Source organism: Temnothorax curvispinosus, unplaced genomic scaffold, assembly GCF_003070985.1.
Source record: "Temnothorax curvispinosus isolate PA1 unplaced genomic scaffold, ASM307098v1 QBEX01001467.1, whole genome shotgun sequence".
Classification (NCBI taxonomy): domain Eukaryota; kingdom Metazoa; phylum Arthropoda; class Insecta; order Hymenoptera; family Formicidae; genus Temnothorax; species Temnothorax curvispinosus.
Window position 1 is genome coordinate 1 of NW_020211247.1, and position 13,621 is coordinate 13,621.

General features: G+C 42.0%; 2 protein-coding genes across 2 annotated transcripts; both read left to right on the plus strand.

Annotated features, from left to right (window-relative positions):
- Positions 1–8,847: 8,847 nt before the first annotated feature.
- Positions 8,848–11,028, plus strand: LOC112463858. The gene is made up of 3 exons (XM_025030502.1): positions 8,848–9,179; positions 9,244–9,484; positions 9,526–11,028. Exons 1-3 carry the CDS (start codon positions 8,848–8,850, stop codon positions 11,026–11,028), a joined length of 2,076 nt encoding a protein of 691 aa, XP_024886270.1.
- A 72-nt stretch (positions 11,029–11,100) lies between these two features.
- LOC112463853 lies at positions 11,101–13,248 on the plus strand. The gene is made up of 4 exons (XM_025030488.1): positions 11,101–11,327; positions 11,439–11,576; positions 11,845–12,011; positions 12,347–13,248. The coding sequence occupies exons 1-4, from the start codon at positions 11,101–11,103 to the stop codon at positions 13,246–13,248; spliced, it is 1,434 nt and encodes a 477-aa protein (XP_024886256.1).
- Positions 13,249–13,621: the final 373 nt, after the last annotated feature.

The following is a 13,621-nucleotide window of genomic DNA, read 5'->3' on the forward strand; positions in this document are numbered from 1 at the left end:
ATTCTCCTCGCGATTATTCACGGGGGATTACGGTTCGATCGCGAACACAGACAGACATTAGAAAAATTTTGGAGCCGGTTTCTCAAAACCAATTTTCCAAAATAACATTTTTGTGAAAAATAAATCTTTTTTTGAAAAAAGGAACCATAAAAATTATGTATATTTCCCGAAAAATTTCGGAACCGATTTTCAAAAATAATTTTTTAAGATTCGGTTTGAAAATTGGTAACAAAAAATAATACACATCATTGCCATCCCCAAAAAATTCTACCCCTGTTTCATATATAATTCTTTAAGATTTGGTTGAAAACTGTACATTTGCATAACGGAAAAGCATTCATACATTTTTTTTTTTAGAAAATTGGTCTATTAATAAAAAATTAAACCCATCGACATCATTCCCGAAAAATTGGAAAAATTTTGGATACCGGGTCCCAAAAATATCGGTAACGAAATACTATACACTCTATAGCACTCCCCGGAAAATTCTACCCCTGTTTCATATATAATTCTTTAAGATTCGGTTGAAAACTGTAGATTTGCATAGCGGACAAACATACAAACATATATTTATTTTTATATATATAGAGATTTTCGTAAACAGTGAAATTACCTATAGTGATTCGTGAAAAAAACTGTTATATAATATATATTATAGTTCTTATAAATAAATATACATATTAATCGTATTATTTTGCAAACATATCTTATAATTTAAACTGAAAATAATATAATCATATATGAACTTATATAGTCATATAAGATTACATATGATCAGATCAAATATTGCATCTCAAAATATCCGATAGATGGCATTCGATGGGATCTGTTTCTCGTATTTAAAATTTAACAAACAGTGTTATAAGAACGGTATCAAAAGACACGATACTGTCTCGCGCTATGGAGCAGCACAATTTTTATATCAGTTGTATCGTGGAATCCACTTTTATAATAAAGTAGCACACTTAAAAAATAACATTTGAAAATATATAACAATTTTCTGAAACTTACTTAAACATATATTTTATATAATCATATATGACCATATTAAATTAAAGGAGGATGTTAAAAAAGTTCGATTTTTGGTTCCCCTGCGGAAATTTAGTTCACCGTAAAAAATTGTTTGGGACCCACATGAACAAGAAAAAACAGTGTTATATCCCAGAAATGCGGGGAACATTGATGTTACATCGAGTTTCCTTGTGAAAGCCAAATATTTGGATACCACGCTAAAATTTTTCATAAATCGGATGTATTGCAAAGGTTTTTTTTATTATAATTGGTATCAAAAGGTTTTTGAAGTCTCTAATCACAAATCTATTATCTAAATGGTAAAATGTAGATATGATGAATAAAAAATGACGCCCTTGACATATAATTTTGTACGTAGGATTACATCAAAATATTTTATCAAAATGAGTCTGAGGAGGCTTTTTCAGACATGCTGATTACGAATCCATTAAATAAATAAAATAATCTAATATGGCAGATTAGAGATGGCCGATCCAAAATGTTGGTATTGCCGGAATAAAATCAGGTAATTCACTTATTTTTATTGTTCATGTGGGCCGTAAACAACAATTACGGTGAATTAAAGTTCTACAGAAAGGTCAAAAATCGAATTTTTTTAACATCTTCCTTTACCTAAATAATTCTGTAAAAATATCTTATAGCTCTTGAATTTTTACACTGTCATCTTTAATAAATTTACATTTTTCTTACCGTCCAATTACCTCTCCCATTGATTAAAAAGTTATCTGGAACTTGTCCTACATTGCTTCTATATCGACCAGGAAAACGCTCCAATGCTAATTCATGGAACAAATCACTGATAACAACAACATGTTGTGGAAGATCCATATCATACAAAGCTTTCTGAGGATTCAAGCTTGGCGGATCACGTACGATAAGAGATCCATACTGTCCGTCCAACATATGCACCGATATATGAGAATGATAGAAATGTGTTCCTGAGTTTTTAACTTTAAATTGGTACCTACAGAAAAAAATCGTGAAAAAACGTTAAAAAAGAGATTAAAACTTAAAACAAAAGAAATGCCGATACTTTCAAAAAGTTATTAGAGTTGGTATAATTTATACAGAAATTCCACATAAAGAACAAAGAATTTCTGTTTTACATAATTTGGCATTACTTATAATACTATTATACAAATAATTTTACCTAATAATACGAAAGTAATGCTTCCTAATTTTTTTCTTGCGAATCTGGTGCCATAGAAAGTTTGCGTTTCACTAAGTTGTTACTTGAAGTCTCGTTGCACTATGTTGAATGGCGATGTGATCAGTTACGTGAATATGTCACACGAGCAGTTCAAACTGGTGTGTTTCAAATATGCGTAGGAAACAAGGACGGTGATTAAATTTCTTACCATGGAAAAATTGAGTCCTATTAAAATCCATTCGCATTTCAGAAATTATGTCATTACAAACATTTCTGAGATGTGAATAAATTTCAATGGTTGCATTTAGCAGAAAAAGTAACTCAGTAAGCGCTTGGTAATTCTTTAACATGATTGGTCTTTGCCTTTAGTTCTTCCCTGGATCCAGGAAACTAATCATAATAAAGAATCATTGAGCGTTCATTGAGCTGCTTTCTTCGCTGAATGCAGCCATTGGAACTCACTTCTTCCACGGTAAGAAATTCAATCACCACCTTGATTGCTATGCATATCTACAACATACACATCGTGTAACACACGCCGTATAATATGTATATGTTTTCTACATATATATACATACTGTGACGTTGCAGTTTCGCTGCATCGTTGCAGCGCCCCGCCGCCGTCACAAGACGCGGGTTTCGCGACTTTTTCACGCCCGAGGACGGTTCAATGAGTCGATGCGAGATCTCCAGGGGCATATTATAATCGCGTTGCGTTATTCTGATCTCTTTATTTTCTTTTTATATCATTGCGTGGCGCCTCACCGCGCCGAGACCCGGAGTCTCCTGAGAAGATGCAGAGGATAGCGGGATGCGGAGTCGACGAAAAGGACAGAGGCGAGAAATCGGACGACGGAAAGCGGACTGAAGCGACAACTCGCGGGCCGCCGAGAGCGAAGGAGCGCAGGAAGACACGCGCGCGGCACGTGACACAGCAGCGGGCAGACCCGTAACAGCAGGGCCCCGGAACACCGGGGCAGGATAAGCTCACCTGCCCTTCTCACACTACTGACCGGATTCCGGGATGGTTGGCCACCATTCCCGGACCGAAAAAGAGGAACGCGGCGGCAATCACGTCCCGTCCGCTGCTGGGAAGGATCCCGGAAAATCGCCGCGCGAGCGAAGGGCTATTAGGCGCCTTGCGAAAAACCGGTATTAACGGCCCTGCGCGAGAATCCACCGCGAGCCTGCGAGCTCACTCCTCACTGGTCCGCGCTATAGCAGGTGCGTTCGGGAAAACGCTATTAGTGCCATTTGCTTATTTTATCCTTGTTTTACACCTGATGAGCGATAAAGATAGAATGATGCAATAGCGCTAATAGCGCGCTTCCCGAACGCAGCCAGCGTCGCGGGGCTGCGTACGCCTAGGGTGGGGCGCGCTATTGATTCCGCCATCGAGCGAAATTTCGGGAGCACTCTTGGATCGTCCTCGCTTAGAGACAGACATATCGAATTCAAGTCGCGATACTATCCGAGCTCCGTCCCACAGTGCTGCAGTGGGGCCAAATCCCAAAAAGCTGGTCAAAAATCGAAAGCGTTTTTCAATTTGGATAAAACTCAGCACCCGAAAGTTTTTAGGCTCGCTGATTACGAATCCAAAGTCAAAATTTAAAAAATCAAAATGGATGGTTTTAAATATGGACGATTTGTATAGAAAAAACGTTTTATTTAGGCTAAGAATTTAAGTTCTGTTTTTTTAATGATTATTAATTAAAACTTGATTTCTAAATAACAATAGAAAAATAAAAGATTAAGAATGCTGTCAAAATTATAATATCTGAATATAAAGTTATTATAAAAATTTTTTTTTAATGTTAAGTTATTTATTACATCAACACATTAAATTTCTTATTAAATATGTAATTGCTCATGAAAGAAGAAAGTAAAATAAAAAGTGAGAACTGCAAAATAAATTATATATTTAATAAAACAAGATTAGTCGGCCTGGCTGGCAGTAATTTATTAGTAGGTATATAACGACCGCGACATTTCAACATTTACTTTGGATCCTTATCAAGTTAACAACATAAATTACCGATAATAATCAACACATGCTACAAGAATGCAAATTAATAAACCGTGATACGAAGTACAATAAATATTAAACTTACATAGATCATTGTGCGTCAAAATTATAGAAATATTTGAGTCATACTTAAAAATTGTGTACACGGGCGGAGAATAAATATATATTTATTATAATACAGTCATTTAACAACTTTATGCATCGTCATCAGAAGAATAATTTGATTCACAGTCAGTTGATTCAATTGTTAGATTGCTGGAGCTTTCCTCACTCTCTGTAATACTTGGCGCAATTAATAATAAGGCTGTTTCTGGTAGCAACGATTTTAATTTTTTTTGAGGTAATTTGCGCAAACTAGAAATAAATGGATCGGATGTTAATAGTAAGCTTAAAAAAAATGTCTTCCACTTCACTCGGGAACATTTTCTCGCAAAATCTTCTCTAAACTTTTTAATGTATTTGTTACTTGACTCTTGTGCGTCTTCGAACATTTGTCCTATTGGTAATAGTGAAGAATTGATTATTTATGCGTCATGAATTAAAATTTTATGCACTGAATTTGGCATGTAAAACCATGGATACAATTGTACAAAGTTGCGAGCTGTTTGTAAAGCATAATCTTGAAATTTAATTAAATCAATTTCATGGTTACACGAAATTGCTTGCAATATAACATGAAACCGTTTAATCAAATCTTCATCTACCCCCGTAATAGAAGCAGAAGTGCTGGAGTTTTCAAAAAATCATCGAGCGGTATTCCCGTCATTCGTGCTACCAAACCCAGGCTCTTTTGCACATCATTTACCGCGCTGGTTCTTAGTTAGCCCAGTTTATTCGTGCGGATTTTTCATTGAAACTTATACTTTGAATTTTTAATTTTTATTTTTAAAATATTCTTCACAGTGACAATAAAAAATTATTAATTGTCATTTTTTATGGATTTTAATTCTACGCTCTAAATTAAAAATATTTTAGCAGGTATCTAATTTTTCGCTAAACTCCTTCCTAAAGGGTCAAAATTTTGGGCCTTTTGAAAGGGGCTTAGCAAAAATTGACATGATACAAAATATTTCTATCTTGAGCCGTAGAATCAAAATGCGCAATAAAAAATGGTGATTAATATAATAAAAAATTGACTTGGGCTTAACTGAGCCCATATAGGGCCCCGGGCCCACAATGTGAGTACACTCCTGAATAGATATTTCAAAACCCTACAACTTTTATCCGAAACATTTTTGAATATTTTGCGTTTTTAATGTTTAAAATTCAATTCAATTCAAAACAAAATTGTTTTTCATTACAAGAACTTGCACCAATAGCAGGAATGCAGCTAAAAGCAGCAGTTCTTTGTTGTTTTCATTAAATAATACTTGAATCTACAACATGCAATAGGTCTGATCGCAGAACTCTACAGAACTCATAAACTTTTCTCTACGTTTCTTAAATTTTCCGTTGCAATTTTACGTTCATTTTCGTATAACTCATTTGTTTATTAATATCACATAAATTATTGCTATAAATTTTGTAATACGTGATAATATTCTACTTACTTCCAGCTGTTGAATCCATTTTGTAGATTTGGAATTGCTTTATTTTTATAGTTTTGGCGTCCTCCTGAATATAACGTTTAAAACTCAGCTCTGAACACAACACGTCTTGTTCGAGCGAGCGTCACTTTTGAAGTTACGTGTACGAGCAGATATAAGGGATAGGACGTTCTCTAGTCTAGAATCCGACCTTCGGACTATTACTCAAACAAACCCACCACTTTAAATCCTCAGAATCGAAACTTTATTTTTCGACTTTTGACCAGTTTTTTGGGATTTGGCCCCACTGTGCGTCCGTTAGCTTCTGACGACTATCTTTTTCGACCCTTGGGACGACGCGCGACGGCGAAAATCCTCGGGAGAGTACTGACTCACGGTAAGGTTGCCTCGTATAAAATTCTCAATGTAAAGCCACGACACCGCTCTTCGGGTCGCGCTCTCGCTCGGGAATGTTCGCGATAATTAGCGTATTCGCCGCCAAGGCGAATTATTTAGCGATCGACACCGAAAGCGAGGGGCACCGGAATGGTCTCGTGGCCGTGGGATCGCGACCGAAATCTATAACTCCTGGAGATTGCGGTAGGCGCGTCAATGACGACGTTTGATATCGCGAGTACGCCATTTCTCGCGCCCTTCGCGTTCACGACCGCGTGTCTCGTTGTGCGTAGTAATTCGCCCGGACGGAACTTAGATTCCACGTGCCATATGAATTACGTTAAAATGTTAATCTCGTCGGTTTAATTGCGTCTAGATGTTACTCGCGTGGACGTCCTACTCGCGTCAGAATATTACTCGCGTTCAGTCATTTGCGTTAGAATATTACTATTTGCGTTGGAATGTCGTTCGCGTCGACATACTATTTGCGTTAGGATGTTGTTCGTATCGACCGATTCCTTGTATTAAAATATTATTCGCGTTCTGCCAAGTATTTGCGTTCAATTAAAGTGCGTTCGGATTACTCGCGTTGGAATCTTGCCCGTGTTCGACTTCTTGCACTAAAGTATTATTCGCGTGCGGATGTTTCTCGCGTCCGGGTATTATTCGCGTCATTAATTACGGCCGGATATTGCTCGCGCCGACGAATCATTTAGATTAAGATTATTACTCGCGTTAGATTAAGATTATTCCTTGCGTTAGATTAAGATTATTACTTGCGTTAAATAAAGATTATTACTTGCATTAAATTGAGAGTATTTGGCGACCGAATTCCTGCACGGCTTGGGATCTTACGTTCACGCGTTCCGAACGTGACGCACTATCGTTTCGCGGCGTTTTACGCTATTATTTCACGTTTATTCCAGTTATGTCGTATTCGGTCGTAACTTGCGCCGATGTTTTACATTATTCGTCAGTTCCCACACAGCAAAATTGATCCCGGGATCATCCTGATATTGTCCCATTTCCGTCTTGGCAGGATAAGACGTCTTATGGTTGTCCATAAGAGCTATCAGTAAGATCTTGATCTACTCAAGATTAATATAAGATAGTTTGAGGATATCCTGCCATAACAGTGCATAGACGAGCAAAGCGCATTCTCTAAAAGACATCCCATAGATGTACCCATCGACAGATGCGGATGCAAAATTATATCTCATAGACGTCTCGTTACCCCTTCCTTTTGACATACTTTTTTAGACGTCTTATGGCTGTCTATAGGAGATATCAATAAGATCGTGATCTATTCAAGGTTAATATAGAATGATTTAAAGATATCCTGCCATAACACTGCATAGACAAGCAAAGCGCATTCTCTAAAAGACATCCCATAGATGTATCCATCGACAAAGGAGCCCGCACACATCCTTATGGAAATAAATTAAATTTTGGTTAAATCGTCTGAAACTTTCAGAAAAGTTAGTTCTTATGTTGATCAAAAGTCATAATGGACACGTAGTCCAGAAATGGCCAGTTTTTGAGATACGTATGGTTAAAAGTCGGAAAAATGTTTTTTTTTTTAAATTCGACTTTTAACCATACAATCTCAAAAACTGGACTCCTTGTCCATCATGATTTTTGATCAGCATGGTAATAATTAACTTTTCTGAAAGTTTTAGTGCGTGCGTGCGTGCGTGCGTGTGTGTGTGTGTGTGTGTGTGTGTGTGTGTGTGTGTGCGCGCGTGCGTGCGTGCGTGCGTGCGTGCACGTGTGTGTGTGTGTGTGTGTGTGTGTGTGTGTGTGTGTGTGGCTACACTTCTAAAACTATAAGACAATATATTATATGTCAAGATCATCGATATTGCAGCTCAGTCTCGTAATCTGGATTTTCACCAAACAAAGTAACAAGACGTCTATGAGATGTGATTTTGCTTCTGAATTTGTCGGTGGGTACATCTCCCTGGTAAAAAGGACCCCGCACAAAACCACGTAATGCGTGCGGCGTGCGTAGATAACCCATGTAAGCTAGATCTGTTGGTCATATTCCCAACTTTTGACCTCTCGTATCTTGAAAATTGGCCATTTTCGGATTTCGCGCCTAGAGACTTTTGATCAACATCACATAAACTACCGATTCCCAAAGTTTTAGTCAATTCGGTAGAACGGCTTTTTCACGTGGTTTTGTGCGGGGTTCTTACCGTTAGAAACGGATAGAACGTGCATTCTATCCGTTTCTGACTGCTTTACTATGCGTTTCTTTCCTTGCAAGTACGGATAGAAACAGATGTAAAGTGTTGCAGATTCTATAAGACTGTGTACGCAAAGACGGTGGGGAAAGGCTAACTGCATCTAACTGATTCCTAACGGAACGGAACTTATCCGAATCTATGCGCAAACGTAATTACGAATCCTATCCGTTTCTATACGCAACCAGTTTTGAATGTCTATCCGCATCTGATTGCGGAACCTGACAGAATATCTATCTGCATTTATACGGAACGGAACTTATCCAATTCTATACGCAAACGTAAATACGAATCCTATCCGTTTCTATACGCAACCAGTTTTGAATGTCTATCCGCATTTGATTGCAAAACCAGGTAGGATATCTATCTGCATTTGCATGCAATTATGATTTGCCCGTTCTATCCGTTTCTAACTGCAAATGCATTTTATTCATTTCTTATTACTGAAAATACATGTACATTGTGGGATACATGTCCAGGCAGCTGGATCGCCAGACGAAGGAGCAGTGGGAGACATCCCTAGGCGCCACACGCGAGTATCCGCGATTCGACCAGCTCGAGCAATTCCTCACCTCTCGAGCACGGGCACTCGAGAGGATTGAGTCTACGGCCAGCTCTGGAAGCTCGGCAGGGGCTGCTTCAACAGCACGGCGCTCCTCGACGGCTCGTCATGCGGCAGCTCAACCGGCACGCACTACGACATCAGACGGCTCAACGGTGTACCCGTGCGACTGCTGCAACGGCACGCACTTCGTGGTGACGTGCCTTAAATTCAGGGAACTTTCACCGGGCGATCGACAAAAGTTAGTCATCTCACAGAGGCTGTGTTTTAACTGCCTCGGCCGTCACAACGTCTGCTCATGCAAGAGCTCACGGGGGTGCAAGAAGTGCACCAACCGACATCATACGATGCTGCATGAGGCACATCAGACCGACTCATCAGCGAAGCCAACCACCAGCTCAGCCTCAGCATCCCAATAGGACAATGGTGCAATCGTCGCTCACTCATCTTTGGCCCACTCATCACACTCAACATTACTCGCTACGGCCCTGGCTCAGATCAGCTCATCGGTTAATACTCAGCACGTATGGCTTCTCATCGATACAGGTTCAGAACTTACCTTCGTCTCTGAATCACTCATTCGTCAGCTCAACATTCTTCGTCATCATTCTGTCATTCTCATTACCGGAATTGGTGGCGGAAAGTCCACGCAAACTCGAGGAGTTGCATTCCTCAAGCTCCGCTCACTTCGCTCAAGATCAGACGTCATTATTCAAGCTTACATTCTGAAGACGTTAACAAACATCCTACCATCATTCAACGCTGCACCCCAGGAATGGCCGCATCTCACCAAGTTAACCTTGGCTGATCCAGATTTTCTGACACCACGGCCAGTGGATATTATCATTGGAGCTGACTCATATGGGCAGATCATCAAGCCCAACATCATTAAACGAGATACATTGATGCCAATTGCGCAGCTCTCAATTTTCGGATGGCTCGTTCTCGGACCTGTCGACACATCATCATTGGCATCTGCTGCAGTGCATCATGCATCGATTCAGGAGAGGGAACATGCTCTCGACGAGTTACTGTCGAGATTTTGGACACAGGAAGAAGTGCCTGCGAGCAACAATCTTGATCTTACTTCTGACGAGCAAAGATGTAAAGAACATTTCAAGAGTACTGTTTCACGGTACTCAACAGGTCGATACACAGTTCGACTTCCACTAAAATCATCACCTGATACTCTTGGCGATTCGTATCTCACTGCGCATCGATGTTTGCAAAGTTTACAAAGAAGACTCTCCCGAGATGACAACTATCGACGTCTGTATCATCAATTTATGACAGAATATCGAGATTTCAATCACATGAAGAAAGCTTCACCCGTTTCCAGTCAGCACACGCAATATTATTTGCCACATCACGGAGTGCTCAAACCATACAGTGCAACCACGAAATTACGTGTGGTATTCAATGGCTCGAGCGCATCTACATCTGGCCGCTCACTTAATGATTTCATGCACACGGGAGCCAAGTTGCATTTAGACGTCACTGATGTCTTGCTCTGGATTCGACAATTTCGACACCTAGTTGCCACGGACATCACCAAGATGTATAGACAGATCAACGTGTATAAGGATGACTGGAATTTACAAAGGATTCTATGGATCGACGAACTGCTCAATGAAGTGGCATATTATCTAACCACGGTCACGTATGACACCAAGGCTGCCCCGTTCTTGACAGTACAAACGCTGCTGCAACTGGCGGAGGACGAAAGCCATAATTTTCCTCTTGCAGTGCCGTCCATCCTTCAAGGTCGATACGTCGACGACAGCTTTGGAGGCGCTGACACTGTCCAACAGCTAATCAAAATTGCATTGCAACTAAAGAACTTGTGCATGGCGGGCGGTTTTCCATTGGCCAAGTGGCACGCGACTCATCCAGACGTGCTCACTGAGGTTCAAGCAGAAAAGACCAGGGCTCACAAATTACATTTGACGATTGCGTTACCAAAATACTCGGATTACGATGGCTTCCTCAAGAAGATTCATTCGCATTCTCAACAAGGATCTCGTCGCACACCGATCATCTCACCAAACGCCTCGTTTTGTTTGAAGTGGCTCAGATATTTGATCCACTAGGCTTTGCATCACCAGTCGTGATCAAGGCGAAGATGCTCTTGCAGGAGCTTTGGCTTCATAAGCTCCAATGGGATGAACCACTGCCATCCCAGCTCTCATCACGGTGGCTCACCATCAGAAAGGAACTCACCAGCTTGCGCAAGATCTCAATACCTCGGTGGTATAACACATGGAGTACATCGTCAGTGGAATTTCACGGCTTTTCTGATGCTTCTCAACTGGCAATGGCTGCAGTCGTATTTATCACCGTCCACGGCTCTAATGGCGCCACGATTTCATTGGTGTGCTCCAAAACAAAGGTAGCACCGCTCAAGCGGCTCACCATTCCGAGACTTGAACTCACCGCAACTCACTGCTGCTCTCAAGACTTATGCAATACGTTCAAGCCACATTGAAGTTGAACGTTACAGCAACTCACCTGTGGACGGACTCTGTTGTGACACTCACGTGGATCAAATCTCATGCATCACGCTGGAAGAATTTTGTGAGAAATCGAGTTTCTCAAATTCAAGAGCTCACTGCGAACGCACATTGGAAATACGTACCAGGTACGTCCAACCCAGCCGACTGCGCATCACGAGGATTAAGTACTGCTCAACTCCAAAGCCACTCATTATGGTGGACGAGACCACCGTGGATACTCACCCCTGAAGCATGACCATCACAACCCGCGCTTTCGGGCGAGTTGAGCGCGCATGAGGCTCGTCCTGGCATTGCGCTACATGCAGCCGCATCTCAACCGGACTATTACTGGGACTTGATATTTAGGTACTCAACTCTCAATAAATTATTGAAAATAACAGCTCTTTGTTTCAGGTTCATATCGCTTCTGAGAAAGCGCCGATACAAGCCACTAGACTTGCACTCAGCTTTGGAGGAGGCCAGATTATTCTGGATCAAGGCTACTCAAGCGGCATACTTCCCGTACGAGATCAAGATGCTCACGGCCAACTCGAGACTACCAACTGCTCACGCATTCAGTCGTATATAGACGCTCAAGGGATCATCCGAGTTGGCGGCCGCCTCAACCAATCAGCACTAGCTCAAGACAACAAACATCAGGCGATTTTGCCTCGCCACTCACGGTTCTCAACCTTGATCATTGCACACGCCCATCTGCGTACCTTGCATGGAGGAACACAGCTGACATTGGCTCATGTCAGGCAACAATACTGAATCATCGGCGGACGGGCTCCAGTGAAGTCTCATATTTTACGGTGTGTCGTGTGTGCTCGGCAGAGGGGGATCCGTGCTCATCAACTGATGGGCCAACTACCTCTCTCTCGGGTTACGCCGTCACGTCCGTTTACTTATACAGGAGTCGACTATGCCGGACCGCTCACCATCAAAACATGGAAAGGACGAGGTGCGAAAACATACAAGGGATGGATCTGTGTGTTCGTCTGCTTCTCCACCTCCGCAATTCACCTCGAAGTAGTCAGTGACTACTCATCAGAAGGATTCATAGCAGCCTTCCGAAGATTCTCAGCGAAAAGGGGAATTGCTCAGACCATATATTCGGACTGCGGGACAACATTCATTGGAGCAGACGCCGCGCTCAAGGAAATGTTCATCCAGAGTTCCCAAGAACATCAACGAATCGCTCAAATTCTACAACGTGATTGCACCAGATGGGAGTTCAACCCACCAGGCGCTCCACACATGGGGGGCAAGTGGGAGGCGGTGGTGAAATCCGTGAAGTTTCATCTGAGACGGACTATCGGGGAGACTCTACTCACGACGGAAAAACTCACAACGTTGTTTACGCAAATCGAGGCCATTCTCAACTCGCGGCCTTTAGAACCGCTGAGCGACGACCCTGAAGACGTCTCTGCGCTCACACCAGGTCATTTCCTCATTGGAGGTCCAATCACTACCATACCCGAGCCATCTCTGATTGACCTAGCAACCTCACGACTATCTCGGTGGCAGCTCATCCAGCAGCGTGTTCAACTTTTTTGGGCACAATGGTCGGCTCATTATCTGCAACGCCAGCAGGCGATATCCAAGTGGCATCATCCTAACAACAACATCAAGGTGGGTTCCATCGTGCTGCTCACCGACGAACGCTCTCCACCGTGCAAATGGCCACTCGCCAGAGTAACAGCTTTGCACCCCGGCAAGGATGGACTCACCAGGGTGGTTACTCTCAAGATGGCCACCACGACACTCACTCGGCCAAGTGCCAAGCTTGCCATATTACCCATTTCAACCGGATGAAGGATCAAGAGTAAGGAATCATCAACAAAGTTGCTGATGGCGGGCGGAATGTTCGAGATTCCGTTAACGTTGCGTCCGATCAGATGGCAGCATCGATCGGGTAGCGACGCTAAATCACCGCGGCAGCTTGCGCACGCACGGGCGCGCTCATCGCCAACGTCTTCCTCGCGATCGAGACACTTGTACAAATGGCCGCGCTGTGACGAGACGCGTAACGTGTGCTCTGTACGTTTTTGCATTGTGACTCCGGTTAAGAGTGCATATCGCAGTTACCACGCTGCCTAGATCTTCTCTCAACGTGTGAAATAGACCGCTCATCAGCTCTGGTGCCTCAACACGACAACTCAAGCTCACACGTGCGCGAGTGCCGACC

Excerpts from the sequence above, each read along its gene's own strand:
- LOC112463858 (XM_025030502.1), top strand. The coding sequence starts at position 8,848 with ATGTCCAGGCAGCTGGATCGCCAGACGAAGGAGCAGTGGGAGACATCC. Across the intron at positions 9,180-9,243 it reads TCACCGGGCGATCGACAAAA|AGCTCACGGGGGTGCAAGAA; the intron begins GTTAGTCATCTC and ends TGCTCATGCAAG. Across the intron at positions 9,485-9,525 it reads ATGGCTTCTCATCGATACAG|CTCAACATTCTTCGTCATCA; the intron begins GTTCAGAACTTA and ends CTCATTCGTCAG.
- LOC112463853 (XM_025030488.1), top strand. The coding sequence starts at position 11,101 with ATGAACCACTGCCATCCCAGCTCTCATCACGGTGGCTCACCATCAGAA. Across the intron at positions 11,577-11,844 it reads ACATTGGAAATACGTACCAG|GTTCATATCGCTTCTGAGAA; the intron begins GTACGTCCAACC and ends TCTTTGTTTCAG. Across the intron at positions 12,012-12,346 it reads AACTGCTCACGCATTCAGTC|GAGTCGACTATGCCGGACCG; the intron begins GTATATAGACGC and ends TTACTTATACAG.